Below are 15,092 nucleotides of genomic sequence, written 5' to 3'. Positions count from 1 at the left end.
AATATCGCCGCGGTCAGTCTCAGCCTATAATCATCTCTTGCCTTGACCGGTTCAGTCTTCTTCCTTCACATGATTTACCCCCTTGCTCACTTTCAGTCTGTCCAAAATACACCTGAAAAAAAATCTTTCTCTCCAGGTGTTATGACTTTGTCACTTTTTTTCCCTCAGTCTCTGCACAGGCTCTCTAGCTCCTCTGCCAGATCAGAGTTCTTGTCCTCCCTTAAGAGGTCCTCTTAACTCTACCCTTGCGTGTATTTGCACTCTCACAGCTTCCTTTCTTCCCTCCCCTGCATACTGTGCTAGCTCTATTTTTTCTCCTCTTATTAGCCTTTTCCATGCCCCTTCAATGCTACTTTGCTTTGCCTGAAACAGACTTTTTTTCTCCTGGCCAGCCATAGGTCTCCTTTACATTCCTCCTCAGTATTCATTTCTGTTGGCTAGCATTCTGCTGCTAACCTTCAGTTGTGCTCTGGTTTCTAGTCCTTCACCTTATCATAAATAAAAGTAATAATAATTAACACAACGTAACTCCTATTATCACATCCTAAAGTTCCTGTGAGTGCGGCATGCAGAATAAAAACAATATGCATCCTATGCACTGTGCTTCCCAGCTTTCTTTGTTTTGTCAGTCTGCTAATCATCATCCCTTGCTAATGTTGAATTGACTCATTTTGTTATCTGTATTATTAGATTGCAAATTCCTCATATTATTTCACATTGCAAAGCACCTTGCACACCTATTGCTCTATATCAGGGGATCGCAAGGTTATTACATGGGGGGTTGCGAGCTGTCAGCCTCCACCCTAACCCCTGCTTTGCATTCAACATTTATAATGGTATTAAATATATTAAAAAGTGCTTTTAATTTATAAGGTCACACTCAGAGGTTTGCTATGTGAAAGGGGTCACTAGTACAAAAGTTTGAGAACTACTGCTCTATATAGTTAATAAATGATAGTCAATAGAGATTGCAGTGTAAACAGCACCTTTCATTTTCTTGATAGGTTTTCTTAACATTATAGAGAATCTTCAAGATTTATATTAATATTCACTATCTGATGCTCAAATCAAGAAGAGTTATTCACTAGTAAAAGTTGGAGTAATATGACCAAGAGCCTCAGACTCAAACTCGTTTGATGTTATCCTTTCTGCTTTCTCTCGAAAGACAATTAGCACTCAGAACACGCAGACAGTTGAGATCTGTTCTTATGCAATATGTGAAATTTCACAGGGTGTGGGTTTGGTACAAGTAGCTTAATCACCAGCTTTTTTTTCTCTGCTGGGTTGTGAGAACTGAGTAAGAATTTTGTTGTTGTTATTGTTCTCTTTCCTGCAGTATTTTTGTTTCTGTCATTTCCTGTAGTAACTGGAATACTTTCTTTAATGCCATGTTCCAGTAATATGGCAAAGCACTGAAATTAGTACCTTGGCTTCCATCTCTCCAAACCCAGATATTATTCTAACTGTCTATTTATATGATATGTCATGCTGACTATGAATACAAACCGGTCTTGAGAACAACCTCTCAGCAAAGGCTGCTTGTCAGATTTTTGTCAGTTTTGCATATGTACACTATGACTTTTTTTTTTTTTTTAAACATGCAGTGTGTTAGCATCACCCAAGAATCTTCTTCTAAGAAGCTGTAAATAAACTATTTTATGGGTGAATAATAAAGTAATATATGCCCCCAGAATCTTGTTTTTCTTTATGGCAAAACTACTCAAAATAAGACTTCAGAATCTTTATTTAAAAAAATCGTTAAAGATAAGTTTATAGTAGCTTTGAAAGCACCCTAAAGAAATGAGGCTGACATAGAAAGTCAATATATTGGATATATTTTGCTAGGGAGCTAAAGTTGCACTAACCTTTGAATCATTTATATACCATTCCTTAGTAGGTTTACCATTGCTGTTATCAGCTGTTGTAGAATGAGTAGTGAGTATATATAATCCAAACCCAAATGAAATGCCTTTTAAGAAAATCTTTAGTAGCCATTTTGTTAATGTTAATAAATTCTCTATTTAAATATTTTTTATCAAAATAAAAAAAGCGATTAGGCTATAGACTATTTGCATGTCAAATGTACTGTCAGTCAATGTCTTTAAATGAATCAAGTGCATTTAAAAACATAAAAATAAACTGGTCATCTTGTCAATTAAAAAAAATAATGTTGGTTTGGGTTTACACACTGTGTGCCAACTTACTGCATAGAGTACATTTTCATAACTTAACAATTTTTAGGTTTTGATAATGTAAATGCTGGCAGGTCTTTAAATGCTCCATGGAAATTTGTGGTACCTGAATGCTGATTTGGTAAAAATGGAATCTAAAGGTCTGTTCAGAGACAATTTACAATAATTGATAAATACCCCACTGTACCTGACTTAAAACAGAGTAGGCAAAACTTGCCCTGAGGAGACTTTACTGCTTAATAGCACTCTGCCACATCTCCCTTTCTCTCCCTGCCCTCCCCGGAGCACTCTACGTGTGTGTGTGTGTGTGTGTGTGTGTGTGTGTGTGTGTATGTGTGTATGCACATGCATTAGGTATCCAGATACATTTGAGCAAGCCCTGATTGATGTATGCATCTGGCTAGAGAGGCAATGGAAGATTTGAGTGCTACCATCCATGGGCTAAATCATCATAGCTCAGTGATATTTGTGGAGCTGTAATATTTGACACCAGATAAGGATCTGGCCATATGCATGGACATGGAAAGTAGGCATATACAGGTCTCCAAAGCCCATTGAAGTCAAAGGTGGTCTTTCTAGTGCCTTCAGCAGGCATTGGATCTGGTGCAAATTGTACTGACACAAGTACTTGCCTGCCTTGGGGGTTTAAACCACCGCCAAAATCTTTTGCTGTAGCCTGTGAAATGCTTTTTAATACATTTATTTTGTGGGAGAGTGAATTGTGTTGTTTATAGTAAAATTCTGAAGCTTTGTTTAAAGAAACTGTAGGCTCCATAGTGTTAAAAGCTTAGAAGTCTTCAAAACAGATTGTTTTTTGGTATATTTACAGGGTGATGGGAGAATATCAGTACAGTATATAACTGAGGAGTGTCTAAAGAAACTGGATACAAAACAGCAGACAAACACTCTACTGAATATGGTCTGGAGAGATTCAGCTAGTGAAGAAGTCTTCACGCTGATGGCATCAATCTGCCACACACTAATGGTGCAACACCGAATGATGGTGCCAAAAGTCAGGCAAGTACCAGTAATATAAATCTATAACTGTAGTAGGCCTAAAACTAGTTTGGTTCTGGGTTGTAGTGTCATGCATACCTGTAATGATGTTCTTCTGCTTGTCTGTCGACTTTTAGTGTTGTGCTCAATCATGATATTGAAATGTATAAGAATCCTGCTTTTCGTGCACTTCAGGGAGAAAACTTCTTTTGTACTGCGCCTGTTGTGTGCTTTCTGCTCATTCTGGAAAGGACCACTGCATACTTAAGTTTGTTAATGTGTTATTGATAATGCGTTGCCCAGTGAAGTTAGTATTTCACCTGTTCAGTCGTGGGTGTCTGAAACGGATAGAGTACCTATGATCAGGTGTGTGTGTGTGTGTTGGAGGGGTGTGTGGATTGAAATTTTAAATGTAGGTGAAAATTTGGACTTATTAATTTTGTAGTGTTCCTTTAAAAAGATTGAAAAATACAGGTGGCTATGATGATACTTAGTTTCCTGTATTCAAAATAAAAATCCTGATTATATTTTTATCAGATTATTTAATTTAAATGACACATCAGTAATAAATATTAAATAGGACTGTCAAGCGATTAAAAAAGTTAATAACGATTAATCGCCCAATTAATAGCACTGTTAAACAATAATAGAATGCCATTTATTTATATTATTTTTGGGTGTTTTCTACATTTTCAAATATATTGATTTCAATTACAAGACAATACAAAGTGTACAGTGCTCACTTTATATTTATTTTTGATTATAAGTATTTGCACTATAAAAAAACAAAAGAAATAGTATTTTTCAGTTCACCTACTACAAGTACTATAGTGCAGTCTCTTTATCATGAAAGTTGAACTTACAAATGTAGAATTATTCACAAAAAAACTGCATTCAAAAATAAAACAATGTAAAATTTTAGAGCCTGCAAGTCCACTCAGTCCTACTTCTTGTTCAGCCAACCGCTCAGACAAACAAGTTTGGTTACAATTTGCAGGAGATAATGCTGCCAGCTTCCTGTTTGCAATGTCACCTGAAAGTGAGAACAGGCATTCACATGGCACTGTTGTAGCCAGCGCCGCAAGATATTTATGTGCCAGATGCGCTAAAGATTCATATGTCCCTTCATACTGCAACCACCATTCCAGAGGAAGTGCATCTATGCTGATGATGGGTTCTGCTCAATAACGCTCCAAAGAAGAGCGGACCGACGCATGTTCAATTTCATCATCTGAGTCAGATGCCACCAGCAGAAGGTTGATTTTCTTTTTTGGTGGTTCAGGTTCTGTAGTTTACGTATTTGAGTGTTGCTCTTTTAAGTCTTTTGAAAGCATGCGTCACACCTCGTCCCTCTCAGATTTTGGATGGCCCTTCAGATTCTTAAACCTTGGGTCGAGTGCTGTAGCTATTTTTAGAACTCTCAGATTGGTACCTTCTTTGCATTTTGTCAAATCTGCTGTGAAAGTGTTCTTAAAACAAACGTGCTGAGTCATCATCTGAGAGTGCTATGTCATGAAATATATTGCAGAATGCATGTAAAACAGAACAGGAGAGATACAATTCTCCCGCCAAGGAGTTCAGTCAGTAATATAATTAACGTATTAGTTTTTTTAACGAGCATCATCAGCATGTCCTCTGGAATGGTGGCCGAAGAATGAAGGAGCATACAAATGTTTAGCATACCGGACGCATAAATACCTTGCAACTCTGGCTACAAAAGTCCCCTGCGAATGCTTGTTCTCAAAAATAAATATAAAGTGAGCACTGTACACTTTGTATTCTGTGTTGTAATTGAAATCAATATGTTTGAAAATGTAGAAACATCCAAAAATATTTAATACATTTCAATTGGTATTCTATTGTTTAACAGTGCAAATAATTGCGATTCATTTTTTTAATTGCAATTCATTTTTTGAGTTAATTGTGTGAATTAATTGATAGCCCTAATATTAAACTATTAAATAGTTTTGTTTAAAAACGTACACAGTAACTGGTAGTAAAATGAAAAGCTCTTAGTATTTTTGGTATGTAGTAAACCTAATCAATTCAAACTGCATTGTAAACAATGATACACCAAACTAATTAGGTTCTATCTTAGCCCACTGGTGTTTATAGCTGTTAGAGGAAGTAAGATGTCAGTGAAACTGTGATTGCTCGATTAGGGTAATTAGCTCTTTGTAGACTAATTGCATTAGGACAGGATGTGAGATCTGAAGATCATAGCAGCAGCTGAATTAGTACGCTTGTTTTATTGTTGCAGCTAGTCCATTGCCTTGGATAATTATTACTGGATTTAAATGCATCACTGCTCTGGCTTGAGGTTTACTGGTAAACTGTGTGGAAAAGGTGCTTAATGAATAGAGAAGTCTTACATAGCCTTAATTGTATGAGTAAGGCATCTGTTTCCTCTGAGGAACCATAGTTAGAAGTTTGTAATTATTTGTGGTAATGTGTTAAGTGTTATGCATTAATATATATGTCACAGGTTATGTAAGATGGTTCAACAACTTAGAAATATGCAAACCTGTGTTAAATCAGTTAGAGCAACAAACAGTTGTTCCACATTGTAATTATTTTGGAATAGTTACTGAAAAGATGAGTTTGTCTTCTACAGAATTAAATATTAGAAACATTGATTTTTCTGTTTTCTCAGGTTATTTATTAGAATGGTAGGTATATTTTAAAGGAATATTGTCAGTTAAACAACTAGCTGTGAAAGACTAACTTCTTATCTGTTTATAATATCTTTCATTATTAAAACTTGGTTGAAATTGAAAATCAGAGGTTCTGATGCTGCACCCATTGAAGTTAATGATAAAGCTCACTTTGTCTTCAGTAGGTATGGGATCAGGACCTATATTACTTTTCTCCATTTATAATGTTAGTTTACTTTTACATAATCCTCAACATTGAAACTAGGTTAATCAGTGTAAATGTTGAGCCTGTTGCACTTTAGGTTTCTCATGTACTATCACAATTCTGCTGTATTTCCAAGAGCATCACACAAGCCAAACAGTAAAAACTGTCATTGATATTTTTCTCAAACATTTTCATAACATTCTTTTCATTATGTTTTAAAGCTGTCAGTTCTATAAACACTAACATATGTATTCAGCTTTAAGCATGAGTAGGCCCATTGGCTTCAATGCAGTTATTCAGAGAATTAAAGTTAAGCTCACCCATAGAGGTATTTTCAGGATTGAATCCTATATTTTTATATCTCCAGAAGATAAATACAACCTTGGTGTGCTTTTTTTATTACAATTTTAAATGTTGCCTATAGGTTATGATCCAAAGATCACTAAAGTCAGTTCTTCCATTTATGTTTAATGGGTTTTGGATCAAACCTGTGCTATCTGGCTACTATTACAAATATTTGTGTGTATATATTGTAAGGAGATTTTGCCTATTGTTTTGAAGTATTGCATTTTGTATATTTTTCACAAGTAGTTAAAAACTTACAGGTCATTTTGTTTCAACTTACATACTATTGCTTTTTTATAGCCTATGGAGAAAAATGCTCTTCCTTGTTTCAGCTTGTGTGTTACAAGTTCAGGAGTGCTGATAACTGTAGCTTTTAAGTCCAGTTACAGATTTAGTTGCCATCAAACTTTAAACTGTAAACAAAGATCACAATATTATAAAAGTGATTGTATGGCAGATTTAATGTTGCTGTTAAAGCTACTCCAAAGTTTGTCTTTTTGAGTCTGGTTTACTTAAAATACCAATTATTTTGAGTAAATATTTACATAATAAATGATGCTTTTTTTGCAGAAGCCATGTTAAAATGGGAACGTTGTAGGTAAACAAGAATAATGTATTCAAAATAACCTTTCATTCACAATGCATTAGATGTTCTAGGGAAAAAATTACCATTAAATTTGAAGTCTTATTGGTAAAATTAATCTGGGATCAGCATGAAAATTTTATATACTGAACAAGAGAACTCTCAAATATAAAAGCAAATCGTGTCAATTAAGACAACTAGTAATGCAGGGCATTGCAAGGTGAGACAGTAAATGAAAATAATTAAATACCTTTTAAAACTGAAAATATTGTTAGAACAAAAATTTAGCAGAAGATTAACTCAGATGAGTAGTAGGGAAAGAATGAATGTCTTAAGACTGGGTTTTTAAAAAAAGCTTTCTAAAAATGTACGGTTTATTTCTTTTATCACTTAGAATGTGTACATACTACATAACTCACTGGAAAGGTAGTTCCTTTGCTTTCTATGGATCTTCAGTGCAGCAGGAGAGATGCATTGATTGCAAAGTATTCTAGAAAATTAAGGATTGTCATGCTGGATCAGACCATGGTTAAATCTAGTCAGATATTCTGTCCAACTGTGGCCCATACCAGGTACCTCAGGGGAAAGATACAAGAATCTGTGTACTAGATAGCTATGCCTGTTGGGGATGTTTCTTCCTAACCTCAAAGAGTCTGTGGCTGTCTTCTGCCCTGAACCATGAGGGTATATGTCACTATTTTTTATTCAGTCTTAACATAACTTTAGATATTCTCATTATCCACTCATTCTTTGACTCTTGCTAAACTCTTGATCTCATTGATACTTTGCTACCATGAGTTCCATTTAATTGTTACATGTTAAAAAATATTTCCTGTTATAAGTTTTACATTTTGGCTTGTCAGAATCACTGATTATTCCCTTTGTTCTGTAGTATGAGAGATGTTAAATAGGAATTTCTCTATTCCTTCCCCCCCCCCCATCCCATATCCATGTCCCTTTTATTCCTCTCTTCTTTAGACAATCCTAAACTTTTCAATCTCTTCTTATGCAGAAGCCTTCCCATGTATCATTATCTAATCATCTTAATAATTTTAATTGCCTATTTCTGGGCCCCATTTATTTCTGCTTTGTCTCTTTTTAAGATGAGCATGATCAGAACTTCACTTCACTTGACATTGCAGCAACTCAGAAGTAAAATATGACTTACTGCTTTCATTCTCCTTAATCAGATGCATATATGAGCGAGAACTAAAGCTTTTGAAGGTTAAGAAGTCACTTATACGTTACCCAATATACATTACCTTTATGGTAGTTGCTTTTGTATAGTACATCTGTTTAGGTGCAAATTAATTTATTTTTTCTATTTTACCTAGTACTAGAAGCTGGTAAAATGTACTTAAATACAACATAACTTAATCTAAAGTAATTAATTAGTATGTTAATATTTTCATATATGATGCATTAACATAGGTGCTTTTTCAGGTGCATTACAGAATCATATAGTTTAACAGGTCCTTCTGAAGAATTTACTATCTAAATTGGACAGATGTGAACAAGCCTAATTAAAGGAAGACGCATAAATGTTGGAAGACATGGTCATAGTCAATCACTGTTGGGAAACCAAATGAGATTCAGGGTGAAATCCTGACTCTATCAGAGTCAGAGAGAGGTATGCCATTGAGTTCAATGGGACCAGGATTTCATCTGTTGAGTGTAAAGTTTATATGTATCTTGATAATTTCCTTTATTGGATATTATAAAAAGACCTGACAAGATAACTGAGTCATAGCACACACCTGTAACTGCTGATCTAGGAGGGATTTTGAAGGCTCTTTGTTGGAAATGCTATATGTTCAATGACTTATTTAGGCCATTTATGTAGGTACTTTACTTTTAAACATCTGAATAGTGTCACTGATTTCAAAAGTAGTCTGGGGTGGGGGCTACACAATATGCTTAAAATTAAGCACTTGTGTAATATTTTCAGGATCCGGGCCTTATTGATTAGCAGCCTTCTGGTTAGTTTGTGTAGGGCAATTGCTAATTTCACTAAAACTCCTTCATAATGACAATACATTACTACTGTTTGACTTTCAAAACACTGCTAATCTTCTCACATGGGCAGATGATGAGTTGGAAAACTGACATTGTGGTATAATGTTAGCAGTCTGCTTTCACATGTAAGGGGAAGTTATTTAGTATTTCCACATGGCTACTTTTGTATTTCTTTCTGGGAGCTTTCTCATTTTAACAGGCACATTTTGGATTTGTTTCTTGTATTTGCTCTTACGTTTTTTCTAAGAGCTAGCACTACAACATTTAATTTTTTTAAAACCTTTTTACCTTATCAGCGTTATGCAATCTTGTTGTGATATATGTTCAGAAAAAAAGATAGAAACACAAAGCAGCTTTCATTTGCAGTTTTATGCCAGAGGAGTTGTATGGCTCATTTAATGGTAGTCACATATGCTATTTTCTACCTGTGACACCTGGCAGTTCGAAGGAAGTGTCAAAATACACTGCTCCTGCAATAGTGACCTTTACTAGACTGTATGAGCTTGTCTCATTCTATTGTATTCTCTTCATTAACTTAAATGGTCTCAGTGGGAAACTGTGCTCGATTTATGACCTAGACTGAAAATCTTGCCTTTAACTAATTAACTTATAGTGGTGCTTCAGCTAAATAAAGCTTAATGGGTCATTTAATCTATCCGATTGTGCAGAAGGAATTTGACACTTTTTTAAAACCAAGGGTGCCCAAAAATACCTTTTTAACAAATACATATAAATCATGTGCCCTTTGTGAACAATTAGACACCCGCAGAGAGAAACTGCAGGGTTCGCTGTAAATGGTCATTATGTACTTAGATATAGCAGTAGAGATAATTTGATTTAACATGTTGAAAAGAGATATAACAAAAGTCATTGCACTAAATTTAACTCGTAAGTGCTAAATTATGAGAACATTAGTTGTACCTAAGGTTGAGTTGGTTGATTTTTTGCACTTAAAGTAGGGAGTCAACCTCTTTATTATATGGAAAATACAGCATCTCCTCCCAAAAATTACAGCACTCACTTTGAATATAAAATGAATTTTCTGAAAGTATACCAATGAATCTGTAAGTCAGTCTGTTAATTATCCCTTTTAGAAAAAAAATTAATAGATTTAGCACACCTTCCCTGTCTCTCCCCCCTCACCTCCGCGCCTTCCCCCTTCCCCCCCGCACACACATGCACAATAATCTCAGCAATGGAACGGATAACAGAGAGAGGGATTTTGAAGAATAGATCAGGAGGCAGGGGAAGACTTGGGTGTAAACCCCTGGTTGCTTTGCACTGTTACAGAGTGGCATAAATCAGCCAGAGGGTACCAGTGAATCCGACCATAAAAGTTAAAATAAAAGATTTAATATTGTTGTATTATACTATTAGAATTGGTGGTAATCTCTTTGAGTTTATTGTTTTAGTGTTCATGTACATTTTTAATTTAAAAAAAAAGATGGGGGCAGAGTTAAGGTTGTTTAAATTCCCTAACTGTTCATTTTCATATCTGAACTACTTGGATTTCTTTTAAGTTTACCTGTAACTCTGAATTTACTGGATTTGTAGTGCTTGGTTTGGAGGATAATTACAACATCGCTGTAATGTATTTTACCCAAATGATATTTATTTTCAACCTTAACTCAATTGTGATGTAGTTTTGTCTAGGAATGGTGACTTTAAGATTATATTAAACACAGACTGTTGTTCTAAACAAGAACAACTAGAGTGTGTTTTGTGTCTCTTTAGCTCTTAAATTTTTCCATGACCGATAATGTACGCCAGGAAAGACCAGAAGAATTTAAAAGAACAGCTATTTTTCCAAATCTTTACAAAGAACAGAATTCTTGTAAAGCCTCATTTGCATTGTTTGTTTACATTAACTAAAATTATTAGTTTGAGAGCAAGTTTCAGCACTAGATTACATACGTTTTATGGTGGCTCCTTTGATTACAATGGATGACACTTCACTGGAGTCACACAAATGTAAAACTGTTGTAACATGGTGAATTAAGCCTGGCACTTCGTTTTAATTCCTGGTTTATTGGGCTAACGGCTGTTTTGTGGTAATGGCTAAGAATCCAAAGCATAGAATATCAACATTTTACAAGTGTGGGACATAGCTGTAAAACATAATGAGTGATACAGTAAAATCTTCAGTCCTATCTATGCTAAGTATAAGATATAAGGGATGGATTTCAGAGGTTCTCATCATCTGCAGCTCTCTGGTGACCAGTTGGAACTGTGGTTGCTTATCACTTTAGAATTCAGGCCATAATATTTAGCAGTTGTTCCAGTTGAACCTCTGAGCCACTTGGGTGAAGTTTTCAGAGTTCTGAAAGATGGATAAAACTGAGGCTACTGTTGTTATTCTAAGCTCTTAAAGTTTTCCTATTTTTTAGAAATACTACTGAACATTGCCAGAACAAATGAAAAAGTGAATTACATTATGATAGGAGGTCCAGTATCTATGTTGTTTGTTCATTTCAACTAAAACTAGTATATAATTTCTTGGGATGATTGTAAAATTAACAGGTTTTTACTTGGATGTCCTGAGAGATGTAAAGGCACTCTGCCAAATAGCTTTTCTTTTTGAAGCTGAGGCCAGGAACTGAAGGTCATTGCACAAATTCCTCTACTTAGAAACCAAGACATTCAAATTAATGTCATTTTAGATATTTCAATGTTAAAAGAGAAAATACCTGTTCTTTATTTAAATAATTTAATAAGCCTCTAGTAACTAATAATGCATAATTTCCACCCAAATATCAGAATAATAGGAATCTGGAAGAAAGTAAAATTGAGTCTCAGGTGAATAAAAATAGATGATTTTAAAAAATTAAAAATCTGATTTTTTTAAAAAAATTAATGTTTAAAATTTAAATATATATTTTTTAAATACATAGGTTGTCAATCTCAAATTTAATTTTAAACATATGTTAAAACTAGGGTTAATCATGATTAATCATGCTGTTAAACAATAATAGAATACAATTTATTTAAATATTTTTGGATGTTTTCTACATTTTCAAATATATTGATTTCAGTTACAACACAGAATACAAAGTGCAAATATTTGCACTGTAAAATTGCTTGCGCAGTGAGTGGTGGAGGTAACCACTCCCACGATAGAACAGTCTCGAACACTCTCGCGAGCGAGCTAGGAAGTTTTAAAAAGTTCCATCGCTTTCTATATCGTTCTTCGGCCTCCCCACCGACCAAAACGGCACTCCTACACATCGAAAGGCAAAAAAAATAAATATTTGCATTTCATGGTATGAAATTTGAAAACATTTCAGTTATATACTTTTATTTATAGTTGTTTTTTATTATTATTGTACTTTTATACCTTTATTCTTGTCTACTTATATTCATAATCAAAAACGAGAAGATTGTTAATACTTTATTGTAGTTAAATAATATAGGCCTGTAATTGGACAGTCTGGGAACCGATGCTGTACTGGGACATCAGCCACAAGGAGGCGTCAGGAATTAGTTGGTGTTGAAAAAGCAGAAAAGCTTATTTTCCTATTCCAATCTATGAATAAAAGAAGAGATGGGAAAGAATCAGAACTATTAATTCTAAAAACTTGAAGGACATGGGGCCAGATTTCAAATATAGTTAAGCACCTAAAGAGGCAGACAGGTCCCTAGTAGAATTTTTCAAAAGCACCTAAGCAGATTTGGCTCCTAACTCCCGTTCATTTCAATGGAACGTAGATACCTAAGCTGCTTAGACACTTTTGAAAATCCCACTAGGCACCTCTCTGCATCTTTAGGCACCGAAATAGCTTTGAAAAGCTGGCCCATGGTGACCAAAAACAAGGTGTCAATTTATTAACTACAGATAATACTTCCTTTGTTTAATAAATCAGTTAATTTTAAATGCAAAACTTGTTTAGATTAATTTATGTTCCCTTATGTATCTAGTGCAGGTAAGGTAGTTTTATTTAATTAACAAATAGCCATATTAAAATAGCAGTATTGTACATTTTTATTGAATTCCAGTGTCCACATAAATGCATCTTGATACAAATCATGAGTACAAAACTATCGTGTAGTAAATAAAAAATGTCATTCACTAGTTTCTAACATAACAAAAAAAATATGTAAAAAGTATGTTAAGCTATGTGATTCTTAAATCAAAAAGAAGTACCAAATTGAATAGTTATATTTAAATATAGCATAATAAACTTAAACAAGGCAGACTTTAGCAAACTCAATCCCATGGGAAACAAGTCTAACAGAAAAAAAGTTCAGGAGAGTTGGTAATTTTTTTAGAGAGACATTATTAAGGCCACAAGAGCAAAGTGTCTAAGTGCATAGGAAAGATGGGTAAGAGGGAAGGTAGATAAAAGACAACCCTGGCTTAACCAGGACATATTCCATGACCTGAAACTCAGAAAAGAGTCATACAAAAAGTGGAAATTAGGTCAAATTATGAAGGATAAATATGAAAAAACAACACTAGCATGTAGGAACAAAATTTAGAAAGGCTAAGACCAGATTAAATTAGTTAGGGACATAAGGGATAACAAGAAAACATTTTACAAATACGCTAGACAAAAGAGGAAGACCAAGGACAGGGTAGGCCCTTTACTCAGTGAAATGTTAAATGCCTTGTTTTCCCTTCCAGTTTTCACCAAAACTTTTTTAGCAGTGATTGGATGACTAACATAGTGAACATCAGTGTAAATGGGATAGCATCTGCAGATAAAATAGGAAAAGAACAAGTTAAGAATTACTTAGGTAAGATGTCCTCAAGTCTGCCAGGCCTGATGAAATACATCCTAGAATAGTTAAGGAACTGGCTGAAGAGATTTCTGATCCACTAGTGATTATCTTTGAGAAATCATGGATGATGGGAGAGATCCCAGAAAACTGGCAAAGGGCAATATAGTACCTATCTATAAAAATGAGAATAAGAACAACCCAGGGAATTATAGGCTAGCTAGCTTATATTTGGTACTCAGAAAGATAATAGAGCAAATAATCAATCAGTTTGTAAGTCCCTAGAAGAAAATATGGCAATAAATAATAATCAACATGAATTTGTCAAGAACAAATAATGTCAAACCAACTTAATATCCTTTGAGAGGATAACAAGCCTTGTGGCTGGGGGAAGCAATAGATGTGATATATCTTGACTTTAGAAGGGCTTTTGATAGTGTCTCCCATGACGTTTCATCAACAAACTAGAGAACTGTAACATAGATGAATCTACTGTAGGGTTGGATACACAACTGGTTGGAAAAGCATACTCAAAAAGTAGTTATCCATGGTTCACAATTAAGCTGGAGGAGCATATCAAGTGGGGTCCAAAGGGATCATTCCTGTGACCTATTCTATTCAGTGTTTTCATAAATGATTTGGATAATGGCAGAGAGACTACACTTACAAAGTTTGCAGTTGCTCCCAAGCTGGGATGGGTTACAAGTGCTTTGGAGGACAGGATTAGAATTCAAAATGATCTTGACAAACTGCACAAATGGTCTGAAGTAAATAAGATGAAATTCAATAAGGAGAAAGGCAAAGTAGTACACTTAAGAAGGAATGATCAATTGCACAAATACAAAAAGAAATGACTGCCTAGCAAAGGAGTACTACAGAAAAGGATCTGGGGATTACAGTGGATCACAATTTAAATATGAGTCAACAAAGTAGTACTGTAGCAAAAAAAAGAGAACATCATTCTGGGATGTATTAGCAGGAATGTTATAAGCAAGACTAGACAAGTAATTCTTCCACTCTACTCAGCACTTATAAGGTCTCAATGGGAGTATTTTGTCCAGTTCTGGGCACCAAGTTTCAGGAAAGATGTGGACAAATTGGAGAAGGTCCAGAGGAGAGCAACAAAAATGATTAAAGGTCTAGAAAACAAGACCTATGAGAAAATATTGAAAAAATTGGGTTTGTTTCTTCTGGAGAAGAGAAGACTGAGGAGGGGCATAACAGTCTTCAAGTATGTAAAAGGTGGTTATAAAGAGGAGGGTGATAAATTGTTGTCCTATCCTCATTTGCTAACGAGAAGTATTAATGGGCTTAAATTGCAGCAAGGGAGATTTAGGTTAGACATTAGGAAAAATTTCTTAACTGTAAGAGTAGTTAGGCATTGG

At 34.7% G+C, this 15,092-nt stretch overlaps 1 protein-coding gene across 1 annotated transcript in view; it reads left to right on the top strand.

The window, feature by feature from the left end:
• The window catches only part of UBE3C (ubiquitin protein ligase E3C), a 178,164-nt gene that overhangs the window by 47,227 nt on the left and 115,845 nt on the right, over positions 1-15,092 (top strand). Inside the window, exon 10 of the mRNA XM_054021103.1 lies at positions 3,022-3,209. Within this exon, the coding sequence (XP_053877078.1) occupies positions 3,022-3,209 (188 nt within the window). The remainder of the gene's footprint in view (positions 1-3,021; positions 3,210-15,092) is intronic.

This window comes from Malaclemys terrapin, chromosome 2, assembly GCF_027887155.1.
Source record: "Malaclemys terrapin pileata isolate rMalTer1 chromosome 2, rMalTer1.hap1, whole genome shotgun sequence".
Lineage (NCBI taxonomy): Eukaryota > Metazoa > Chordata > Testudines > Emydidae > Malaclemys > Malaclemys terrapin.
Note: the sequence above shows the minus strand (reverse complement) of the source record. Positions and strands in the feature narration are given on the sequence as shown.